Source organism: Squalius cephalus (assembly GCF_949319135.1).
Source record: "Squalius cephalus genome assembly, chromosome: 23".
NCBI lineage: Eukaryota > Metazoa > Chordata > Actinopteri > Cypriniformes > Leuciscidae > Squalius > Squalius cephalus.
This window is the reverse complement of record NC_137144.1, coordinates 24510531-24523395: the sequence shown is the minus strand read 5'-3', so window position 1 is coordinate 24523395 and position 12865 is coordinate 24510531. Positions and strand designations below refer to the sequence as shown.

At 39.0% G+C, this 12865-nt stretch overlaps 1 protein-coding gene across 1 annotated transcript in view; it reads left to right on the top strand.

Annotated features, from left to right (window-relative positions):
• Positions 1-9004, top strand: part of LOC307151284 (N-acylneuraminate cytidylyltransferase B-like) — a gene marked incomplete at its 3' end in the record, with an annotated part of 48017 nt that extends 39013 nt beyond the window's left edge. The window contains exons 2-9 of the mRNA XM_079859236.1: positions 2671-2846; positions 3116-3258; positions 4929-5084; positions 5340-5482; positions 7033-7127; positions 7199-7370; positions 7753-7918; positions 8790-9004. Coding sequence (XP_079715362.1) covers positions 2671-2846; positions 3116-3258; positions 4929-5084; positions 5340-5482; positions 7033-7127; positions 7199-7370; positions 7753-7918; positions 8790-9004 — 1266 coding nt within the window. The remainder of the gene's footprint in view (positions 1-2670; positions 2847-3115; positions 3259-4928; positions 5085-5339; positions 5483-7032; positions 7128-7198; positions 7371-7752; positions 7919-8789) is intronic.
• Between the last annotated feature and the right edge of the window lie 3861 nt (positions 9005-12865).

The window sequence follows — 12865 nt, the reverse complement described above, 5'->3', positions numbered from 1 at the left end:
GTATTTAACATGAACTCTTAAGGGCTGTGATATTCTTACAGAGGTTTGAAATGGCTTTTGTAGAAAATAAATGTGGGTGTTTTGTACAAGTTTGAGCATTCCTGCTCAAAGATTCAGTTAGTTACAGATGCTAAAGCAAAAAGTGTTACAACCATACCCAGTCTCCCCTTATATCCCCAAAGAGATATTTGTGTCAAATCTGTTCTTGAGTCAAGCTCTCTTTGAATACATGTCGGTACACAGTCTCTCTATATTCAAACATATTAAGCAATAATTTTGACAGTAAAGACTGAGTGAAGGTTCAGCTATAGGAAATTCATGAGAAACAAACACGCTCTCATTATTCTGTGTGTATACACTAGGTAATATAAACATGATTTACTGGTGACTGTGATTTTTAATGTTTTGTAAGCTGTCATTTGACATTTTTTTTGACAACTGCTTTATGAAATAAACTCATTCAATATTTAAATAATTGATTATCTTTACAATGGAACTGAATCAACACTGAACTGACTTCAGCTGAACAACAGCCGAAATGCATAATTTTCCTGTTGATTTTACTGCTGTGTATTTTACAGGCACAATCCCAAAACTGTAGGCGGTAAGTAGTTTGGGAAGCATTTGTTTGTTCCATTTAGACACATAGTAGAAACAGGTCTGTCAGGGTAATGACAAAGGGAATTAGAGAAAGGTGTAAAATCATTCTTATATCCTGTCAAGTACTTGAACTGCAAAACAGTTTTTTAAGGTCCTCAAAACTCTTTTGGTCTGAGCTCCAGTCCTTCATGTGGAGATCAGAGCAGATCTCTGTCTTTCAACCGACTCCTTTATTTAGTCAATAACTAAAACTAGCAGAATTCAAATTCTGTGCTTTCTGAGAGTATGGATATGACACCTGGATTCGAGAGGAGTATTTACTTAAACCTGTTGTTAGATTTACATGGTGAACAAAAGTGTGCAAAATGTGTATGATGAGATTCATAATTAAACATTTGCATCTGTTATTAGTGCATGCATCTATTAGGGGATTTTGTAAACATTGTGAACATGCTAAGCAAAAACTCGCGTTTATAATAACTTTAATAACCCACCAAGAACTGCAGGGTGTTTCAATGTCAAAGTAAAAATTATAATGATACACAAAATTTAAGGAAATACAGTAAAATAATAGGGCAAAAGCAAAGTTAATTGATCATATAAATCAGTTTTATTTCAAGCACATAAACGCTGTTCTGTTTTGATTAAACAAAAATAGATAGATAGATAGATCATTTCATATTGGTTTTTGGCCATATCGATAACAACGGCTGCACCACATTAAATATGTTTGCTTAGGTTGGGCCTCTGAATAAAAATATGTTATTCAATTTTTTTTCGTCCAGGAATTTGAGCTTCATATTCTCACTATCCTATGGGCATTGTAGCTAATGAAATATGATAGGCCTAGTCTACTTAACAAAAAACAGGAAAGGAAACGTTTTAAAAAAAGATTTTTAGATATTCAACGAACTGTTCCATTTCAGTCAATTATATGTCTGGCGTTACATGGTTATAATCTGAAAGCTTCCGCTAAGAAACATAGTCCATTACAACACTGCAACAATTACAATATTTGTTTATATTATTATTAATTAACTAAGCAATTAAAATAGATGTAGTAACAATGTCGATTATTAAACAATTTAAGTTACTTGTCTTATATTTTAAGTTCACTCTCATTGTGTCACAGGCTACAGAATTTGTTTGTTTTTTCCTAGGGATGTTTTTGGTTTTCTTGCTTTATCTGGATATTCTTCAACTTCTATAGCCTACATCTATTAGGAGTTTTATGTTCACTGTCTGTGACGGTTTTAAAACACAAGACATGTAAGGTATAGCTACGTCTCCGTTTAAAACGATCAGAGATCGCGGAGGGATACGAGAGATTTGAAAGTAGCACCGGTCGCTCGCTATATAAATTCACAACATATTTCACTCAGTCTCCTGTATATAAAAACATATAGTGAATATTCTATATTCAATATTCAATGAACTATTCTACAGTAGGCTAGGTCATATATATTCTACAGTAGGTCATATATCATTAGGCCTACTTGTCATCTGATCCAACTGTGTGCATTATTAATTTTTAAATTCACAAAATAGTCTTCTGTAGGCTGAATAAAACAAACAGTCATCTGTAGGCTGAGTGAAGCGAGTGAAGCCCAACTGAATATCTACAGATATCTTAATCCATAGTGCAGATCTACACTGTAACGTTTATATTTAAATTAACAAAAAACACAAAATTGGGCAAAGTCTATGAACGGGACGGTTATTAATGTGTAAGTTTTGAGCGTCGATTTAATGGTGTTATTTCGCAGTATATCCCCCTACTGGACGCATCAGGAACAACAGGGGCGTAAAACTGCCTGGGGCGTAGATCTACCGGCTCCAGGTCTGCAGCCTCCCCATATAGGATCTGGCAGATAGCCTAAAGACGATCTATTTGTCAGAGAGGAAGCCCTGTAAAACGACTCTGATCGTTAAGCATATGGTTTTAAATCTATCAAACTAATAATCTAGTGCATATATTAAATTATTATTATTAGGCTATTGCCAATCTGCATCCCGTGAATCTCACTTCTCCGTTCCCTCACTGCGATGGAGAACCACATGTTCACACAGGCTCAGGTGAGTTCGGGTGTCGGTTCCCCGTCCTCTGGACTCCCTCACCGGGCGGCTCTGATTCTGGCCCGGGGTGGCAGTAAAGGAATCCCTCTGAAGAACATCAAGAATCTGGCCGGTGTTCCTCTCATCGGATGGGTGCTGAGAGCTGCCTTGGACTCAGGAGTCGTTGACAGGCAACTACATTTGAGATCTTCTTAAATATTTTAATATTATGGCTTTAATATGATTTTTGGTGTTCATTATACTATTTTATTATTTTGTATGAAACAAACTAAAATTAAACTGGGAAATAAATGAAATAGGCTATAATTGGCCACGTTTATTTACGCTTGTTCTAAATTTAGTCTTTTAACTAAGACAAAAATAGCCTTTTAGTCTTAATTTGTCTTTTGTTAGTAAAATTGAGTTATTGATTATTTGAATGACTGATGTTGTGTGGCAGTGTGTGGGTTTCCACAGATCATGATGAAATTGAGCGTGTCGCAGAAGTCTGGGGTGCGAAAGTTCATCGTCGCAGTCCTAAAGTTTCCAGAGATCATTCCAGCTCTCTGGCGACCATCCAGGAGTTCATCCGACAGAGACCCGGTGAGACAGACCTTCATCTTACTTTCATTTTATGCCTAAAAAATGATCTAACTTGCTGACATATGAGGTTTTGAAATGCCAACTAACATGGAGGAAGATGCCCCTTAAGAACAACGTGGATTTACTTTTAAACTGTGACATATTTAGTTATTATAAGTTTAGTATTTGCTGGAAAAAAATGATATCTCAGCCAGTGTGTTATTATAGATAATACATAGAAACGTTTGCTAATTTAGTTGTTATAGCACAAAATGTAAAATAAAAGAGGGGTAAGATGGCCTAAGAAGCACCCCCTAAATAAACTTTGACATAATGTATAAATTACTTTTGATATAATTCTTATATATATATATATATATATAACCTATATTTTTCTAAAAGTCTCATTAATGTAAAATACTAAATTAACAATTTAGCTGATAATGATTGAATAACCGGTTGCAGACAAAGCAGAATCTCAGTAAAAGAGATTTGTCTGAAAGGTAAAATTATTCTTTACATATATTTAATTGCCCAATTTTAATTGAAGATATGTCATAATAGAAACAATGTGAAATCAAATTGAATGATTTCACTCATTTAACTTAGCAAAGATGTCTGAAATGTACATCTAATTCATGGAAATATTACAAAATAATAACCCATATATAATAATAATCCATAATAACTATGGAAAACCCTCCACTAAATATATAGGGGGGGAAAATGCATAATATGCTAATAAATATTTTCAAATCATTTAAAAATAAAATGCATGAAAAAAAGTGTTTATTATTAGAATAAAAAATAATGTGTGAAGGATGTTTAATACAACAAATTGTAATTTTGAAATAAAATGTCAACTGTAAAATATTTATGGAGGGTCAAATTGCTTAAAATGAGCATTAAATAAATGTTGAAATATTTCAATTAATAAATATATTATTAAATTATTAAAAAATAATCATTCACCACAATTTTCTTTTTTTATAATTTGAAATTTGATAATTGTGTGTGTGTGTGTGTGTGTTTGTGTGTGTTGAGGCCAGGGAAAATGTGTTAGTGAGGCAAGTAGAAATTCATAGTTTTTTGTAATTTTAACAGAAAAAGAATTAAAATGCTTTATTAAAAAATGTTTTTTTTATATATATATATTTTTAGGAAGCAAAAAGTATGAATTATAATTTGCAGAGAAAATTATATTTAATAAAGAAACATTGTTGAAATTATGAGATATTTCATAAGCAGCATGAATTTGTGGAACTTAAAGAGGAAGAACTGAAATATAGAGCAATTACAAACGGTTAAAAGATGTAAAATATTTAAGGGTTTGCCCTTGTTAAAAACCAGTGACAAGAAAAATGTCCCTAAGCTATAAACCTTTCAAAATTGATTTATTTGGTCTTTCTAGTTTAGGCACATTTTGCACATCACAATTATGGATGAACAAGTTACAGTAAAAGATCTGTTGTTGACCTTTATGGTTGAAGTTATTAAAATGTTGACAACAAAACGAAAAATGTGCCTAAACTAGAAACCTTTCAAACTTGATCTTTTGATTTGTGTGTGTGTGTTGCATGCGTTTGTGTGTGCGTGTGTACATTTGTGTGTGTTGATTTACAAATGGTTAAAAGATGTAAAATATTTAAGGGTTTGCCCTTAATAAAAACTGTTTTGTGGCTGTGTTTTAGAGGTGGACATCGTCTGTCATATTCAGGCTACGTCTCCATGTCTGCACCCTCATCATATCAGAGAAGCCCTACACATGATCACGGGACAGGGGTTTGATTATGTGTTTTCAGTGGTGCGCAGACACCAGTTTCGGTGGGTGGAGGTGGACAAGAAAGGTACAGTATCACGAAAACATCTCACAAACTCCAAAGGAGACAATTGCAGATTTTTGCTTTGTATGAATATAAGGCAAATAAGGACTTTCCATTTGATGTTTATGCACAATCCTTTATGATCACTGTTTTACAGAATGTTGTAATTAAATATACTTTGATATCATATTATGAATCTCTATGTCCCCTAAACCTGTTTCTATGAAAAGGGTTTATGTTTAGTGACAGTCATAATAAAAGCTTGAACTACATCTGAAGGTTTATTAGAGGGTAAGAATCCGACTTCTCCGAACATCGATGTGGCGTACAGACCTCGACGCCAAGACTGGCCTGGGGAACTCTATGAAAATGGCTCTTTCTACTTTTATAGGAGAAAGGACCTGGAAAACGGCCTTAAACAGGTGGGTAGTTATCAAAATATGGTGAAAAACCTTTTCCTTGACTTCTCAATCTCAGGCATAATTTTATAGCACAGTTATGTAATACAAATATTTAAACAATTTAAAATAGACTATTTTATAATATAAAATAGGCTGAATCTATATTATTTTACACATTTCATTTTTTTTTACAAGTCCCCGAAATGCTCCCTGTCCCCTTTCATCTGGTACATCACTTATGAGATTTAAAGTTATTTATTTATTTTTATATCTTTTGTCCGAGGTTAACGTTAATCCAAAATCCAAATTAATACAAATGGGAAAAATAATCAAAATAAACAATGAATAATATAAAATATTTTTTGTCATTGCTGTTTTCAGTGTTAATATCATTGAAAATACAAAAAGTAAAAGAACACATTTTCAGAAATGTTGAAAATACAAAAAGTACTTCTAAGTTCAGAGTAAGAAAAGGCACCAAAAAGTGTGCGTTTAAATGTTTTTTTCAGTGTTCACATTACAATTGTTTAAATGTTCGCATGAAATATTTTCTTTGATAATTTTTTTTTTTTTTTTTACAATTTGTTAATTTTAGTTTGAACAGAGGTAAGTATTTTGAGATGATTTTGACACCATTTTAGAAAAAAGATTTAATAATCACTGATATCACAACCAGCCCTTAATTTGTGAGACAAACTAAAATAAAGTACTTAAGTCAAATGTCGAGTTGTTCATAAATACTTCCCATCACCTTTTATGGGAGAAAGACAAAGTGAACTAAAATTTTTTCGAGAATGTCCCAAACTCAAAAAAATAACTCATTAGACAAACTCAATTTAATTGAGGGCAGGATATACACCAAAGTCATAAAAACAAATTCAGACAATGAAATGTAATTGAGTTGGTCCAACTCAATTTGATAAAATACAGTTTAAATGAAATTGATTCATTTATAAAATGACTTTTTATGCTTGTCAAACTTAAAATAAAAAATGTCATTGGTAAATTAATTATAAGCAGTTTCTTTCATCATTATAGACAATGTATAATAACAAATAAGAATAGACTATTGTCAGTCCTGACATTAGCTTAGATTAAACATTAGCATGTGCCTAAACACAGGAACCACTCTGCTGTGTATAGTGACCACAAAATTCGAAAAAAAATCCTCTAAATGTCCAACATAACTGAACATTAAACACTAACATTAACATCATATTTCCCTTTTCTGAAAAACACATAAAATAACACTTAATCCCTAAATTTACTCTCCTAATGCTGTCCCTTGCAAAGCATGCTGGGAACTACAGATCCACTGCCCAGTTAGTTGTAAACAAAGATGATTCATGTAGTTTTAACACAAATGAATTAAGTAAACTTCAGTCTTAAATATATTAGGGTCGATTAAACACAATTAAATTAATTTGTGACAAAATGTTATAAAATTGTTACTTTAGCTCATTTTAGGAGGCAAACAAAATTTTTTTTGAGTGCATGTATGAAACCTCTCCATGAGAGCTCATGACCTCAATCGCTCTGCTTCAGTTATTTTGATCTGTTCTGTGTTTTAGCTGGGCAAGATCGCTTACTATGAAATGCTGCCTGAGCACAGCGTTGATATCGACGTGGACATCGACTGGCCTGTCGCTGAGCAGAGAGTTCTGAGGTGAGTATTTCATCAAACTCTGTTTGTGACAAACACAATAACGCAGATATAAATGCTGCCCTGTTCTGCAGGTTTGGCTACTTCGGCCGAGAGGAGAAAGCGGCGGTCAGGCTGTTTCTGTGTAAAGTGTCTGGCTGTTTGACGAGCAGTAAGATATACATGTCGGTTTCTGGAGAGGATCTTGTGGCCATTAATGCTCGAGACGTGGCAGGCGTACAGATGCTAAAGAGAGAAGATATAGAGGTACAGTTGTGTAGCCTGGGACAAATAATGGTTTAATTATTGCATTATTTTAGTGTGATTTTTGTTACCATGATGGTGTTTTGCATTTGTGTGCCTGACACTGTGAGCACCTTCTGTATTTTAGCATTTATCTCAGCTTGTGGAAAAGTTTAATCTAGTTCATCATGTGACTCTTCTTGCTTACAGTATGTATTATTACAGTTGTTATCAGTATATTACGCAGGTACAAAACAGAGTAGTCGGATGTGATATTAACATGATACCAGTTAATGAAATATGCAGTATTTTTCTGCAAAGTTCTGGCAACCACAGCTTGTGTTTTTTTTAACAGTATTTTTTTTATTATATAATGTAGCAACACCTGTTTCCTAACTTTGATCAGGTGATCCTCATATCCAGCGTGAACGAGCCGCTGTCCAGGGGTCTCCTGGAGAAAGTGTCCCAGCAGGCCGGATGTGGCCTCAGGATTGGAGAACAGCAGAAAGGGTTTGATGTGGAGCGGCTGATGAAAGAGAAGAAACTGCGCTGGGATGAAGTGGCCTTCATGGGTGAGTGTCATGTTCAAAATCCAGCGAAACCAGTTTTAAGCAGGTCAAGTCACATTTATTTATATAGCACTTTATATGCAATACAGATTGTTTCAAAGCAGCTTCACAGTAATAAACAGGAAAAAAACAGAATTAATGAGGAAGACTTCATCAAATATGAGACAAATTCAAAATCTGCTAGAAAGGCAATACTGTCATTATTCAACTCAGTTTAGTGTTGATTCAGTTCAGTTCAATGTCGATGTTGCAAAATCCATCAAAGTTATCATGAAATCAACTGAACAATTATCTTTTTTTATATTACTGTACTAAATTCCTTATACATTTGGTATGGGTAGCCCTTTAATGTGTATTGCGCTGCTACGCACGAACAGCGCGCTGACGTGCATTCCGCCAGAGCGGATTCAGTTTACTCTCAGTTTCGTTTCTGCCGCCATCTTCTACGAGTGGTAAATGTGTGTGCATGAATACTAAACCACATTTTACCACCTCAGTTATGGCTAATGGCTGTATAATGCTGGACATGTATATTGACACATCCTGAAGAGATAAACAGTTAACAATCTTCTGTCTCCTGTCACGCGTCTTGCCGGAGTTCCGTAGTGGACTATCCTTCCACCTAACTTCACAAAATAGAGTCCTTTACAATTACAGTGTATATTATAAAGGATTCTTCCATGCACATCATTATTTTTTATATGTGCCCTCATAATCTTAAAACAAAAAAACTATCGCAGAAATTTGAGTTTCAATTACACACAATATTAAGTTGATGTAATGATTATTATGTCAACAGAACTGAACAGATCCTGGAACCACATGCAAAATAATACAAATTTTATTGAGCGGTCTGTGATGTTTTCCCTCACAGGTTCAGAAGCTGAAGACGTAGAGATCCTGTCTCAGGTGGGGCTGAATGGCGTCCCATGTGACGCACCTGTGGCAGATCTCATCGCAGCGAAATACACCTGTCAGAGACCCGCCGGCTACGGAGCCGTCCGAGAGTTTGCCGAGTACATTCTGACGCTGAAGAAAAAGAGCTCGTCACACGTGAACCAGGATCGCATTGACAGGGCTCATTTTTAAAGACTATTCAGTTTCTATTTTGAACAATCAGTTTGTGTTGCTGTTATATATGTATATTTGAATGAATAAAACACCTGTGTGTGTCTGTGAGTAATAAAACAGTGTTCTACTTTATTTACTTGATCTCTCTCATATTTACTTGTTCCTTCAAAAACAAATGCAATGTTCATTTACTTATTGCCAATCCTTTTATATTAATGTTTAATATGCTGTGTGAATGTCCTTATTTCAGTGTCATCAAGGACAGTGTTGTGCAGCAGTAGTTTTCAATTGCCTTGTAAATTTTTTGCTAGTAAGACGACTCAGGAAAGACACAGCTAAAATTATTCAATAATGTTTAAGGTGTGATTCTTTTTATTTATGCATGTATGCATGTGGATTCTACTTTTCAAAAGTTTGGGGTCAGTAAAATTTTTTTAAGGAAACTGATACTTTCAGCAAGGATGCATTAAATTGCTAAAAAACAATTAGAGTAGAGGTTGGCAAAGGTTGATTGTCTCTGGCATCTGTCTTGCTCCGCTCTGAATTATAAGCTGAATTATATAATTTCTCTAGAGGCTGGCCTACAATCCTTGAACAAATTTGTATTTGATTAAACAACTTTGTTTTTACCATAACAGTCAATGGAATTGCAATATTGCAATATATTTATAATCACAGACATAAAGAACAAGAAGAATCAGTTTTCTTACTCCAAATGACCTAAGCCGATGAAGGAATTAGATTCTCTGCTTTATTCTTTTACAGAGAGTATCTATATGATCTTTCCCAGATAACATATCATCTATCATCACTTCTAAATACTTGTATGTTTTAACCTGTCCGCTTTTTTTCATCATGAGTAACAACAGGCATTATATGAGTATTGTCACAGAGTCAGCCACACCGTCACAGCCCCAGTCATCCCCTAATCACCAGGACCCGCCCACTCATTCACAATCACAGGATTACTGACTCGCTGCACCTGCACTCCCTCATCAACACAGCCTACATATTCACACTTCCCTTTCGTGGTCACTACAAGTTACGTTGTGACGACAAATGGGGTTTCGCTTAGAAAGCCTCTCACCTTTGAGTATTACAAAACGAGTCAATGGCAAGGAAAGGCCATGGTTCTGCGGAATTTGCATAGCGTAACTCCGCCCCACCTCATGGGAATATAAGGAAGTAAGCTGGCAACATGCAGATATATTTTTGCTTCGGAGCCAAGATAATTCTTCACTCCACAAGCCATTCTAAGATCATCATTCTCTTCACTCTTCGAGACAAGCTTCTCTCCAGGTGTTGGTGTGATGGCGATTTACAGTGAGTGCACATTGCCTGCTGATCTGTGCAGTGATCTGCCAGTGTGTGTTTCTCCCTGGTCGCTTCAACACTCTGCAGAGTTTTTTTCCTCTCACAAAAGAGCTTGCGCGTGGCACTTGTTTTTAAAGATGTCTCGTCCCGTGCACTTCTGGCTGCGGTCGGACTGTTTCCGAGTTTGATGGGCACAATCGCTGCCTTGCGTGTTTGGGCTTGATCATGCTAAAGCAGCCTTTGTGGATGAATCATGTTCTCACTGTGGGAACATGACCATCGCAACACTGCGGTCGAGACTCAACGACCTTGTTAGAGGGAGAGCCCCAGTAATTCGGTAGCGCACCAGACGAGGAAACCACGTCCATCGTAGCGTCACAAGGTGGGCAGGAGTCCTCAGGAGATGATGATTCGGCTGTGCTGCCGCCTTCGGGCGTGCCAGCACTGTCCGAGTCAGATCCTGAGTTGACTGCCATGCTTTCCCGGGCTGGACGATTGGTTTTTGGGTGCTGCGAGCGCTGACCCCCCAATACCTTTCTTCCCAGAAGTGCACGAGGAGGTCACGAGGTTCTGAAAGGCACCATTGTCTTCCCGCGATCGTTCGGCGACCTCCTCCGCCTTTCCTCCCCTCGACGGGGCCGCTGCCAAAGTGTACACTGGGGTTCCCCCGGTGAAACGTTCTGTTGCGATGCAACTGTGTCCTCAGAGCGCTTCCTCCCGTGGTGACCCTAAGTACCCCTCCAAAGCCTGTAGGTTTTCGTCGACTCTAGTCTCTCTGAGCGACGAAGGTGACCGCACGCTCCCTGGGCCAGGTGATGTCCACTAACGTGGTCCAGGAGAGACACCTCTGGCTCAACCTGGCCGATATGAGAGATGCCGAGCGAACCCGTTTCCTGGACACTCGCATATCCCAGGCTGGTCTCTTCGGCGGCGTGGTCGAGGACTTCGCCCAACAGTTCTCGACTGCCCAGAAGCAGACTGAGGCTATAAAGCACATTCTGCCCCGACGGCCCGCTGCTGCCTCCACCCAGCCGTCGGCACAGAATCCTCAGCCTGCTCACTGCCGAGGGCGCCCTCCTGTGGCTCCCGCCCCTCCCGCTCGGCCCCAGCAGCAGCAGCCTTCACCTGGGCCGCACCGTGGAGGTGGTCACAGGAAGGCGCCCCAGCCCGCTCCGGCCCCGCGGCCCGCTTAACGCTAGGCCAAGCGGCGCCCCTGAGACGGGCTGCTCAGAGATGGCGATCAGTTCTTTCCAGGAGGTGGTAGCAGGTCACCTCCTTCCCCCGGTGGAGGGCCAGGGGAGAATCTTTTGTTCCCCACTCCGCGCCGCTCACCCCACGGTGGGCAGCACCCTAATGTGGTTAAAGAAAGAACTGATACACCCATCTCTGAGCCCCCAGAGGTCCCGGATGACAGTGTGCGCCACTCACGGGCCTCGCCACTGTCGTCCCCCTCTGTTGCCAGACCCCTGGCAGAGCAGGCCCCCGTGGAATGCTGGTCCTTCACTGGCCTCCTCTGTCAGGATGCGGCAAATGACCGTGCCCCCACACCGGGATGCTGTGCCTCCCACGTCCAGGCCGGTCATTCCGCCTTTCTGCCCCATCGAGGGTACATCTGTGGTTCGTATGACCCCACTGGTACAGTTCTTGGGAGCTTGGCTAGAGCTTCCCAACCTGTCCCGCTGGGTCGCGAGGACCATCAGGCTCGGCTACGCGATTCAGTTCGCGCGGTCTCCTTCCCGCTTCCGTGGAGTCCGCTACACCATGGTCGGTGGCAATGCGAGCCCTGTCATGCGAGCGGAGGTCGCCACCCTACTGGCGAAGGGTGCGATTGAGACACAGCCCCTACTTCATTGTACCCAAGAAATCCGGTGGGTTACGGCCAATCCTGGACCTGCGCGGCTTGAGCGTTCAAGATGCTTAGGCCAAACGCATTTTCGAATTTGTGCGGCCACAGAATTGGTTTGCAGCGATCGACCTGAAGGACGCCTACTTTCATGTCTCCATTCTTCCTCGACACAGACCGTTTCTGCAGTTTGCTTTCGAGGGGCGGGCATATCAAAATGCTGAATTTTTCCGTGCCTTTAATACTACCTCACCTTAAAATGAGATTTAAACTGAGCATGCATTTCTATCAGGTAAAATGCTATAAATACATGACATCCGATCAAATTACCTCATCTTTTGCGGTCAAAACTTTCTGCATTTAAGCAGCGTGTAGGTGTAACAGACGTACCAGGTTCAATCAGCAGCCAATCACAAAGAGCACCATCCCCAGAGTACTGATCACTCACACCTGAAACCAGTCTAGTCATTCATCAACCACAGCATTTAAGCACACGCCTCGAGCTTCATTATTGTCTGGTCTCGTTTTGAGTAAAGACTGCTTTCCTGTTTTACAGCCTATTCAAGACCGAAGTTATATCGCTTACCTTCGTTCCTGATCTCTGCGTCTCCCCAGTCTACTCCTGGTGTGTCTGTGTGTTTCCTGTATCATCGGTGTCTACGAACGCTATCTCCACCAACCCGAGGCGTGTGTCCACTCCAACTATCACGAACTGTTGCACG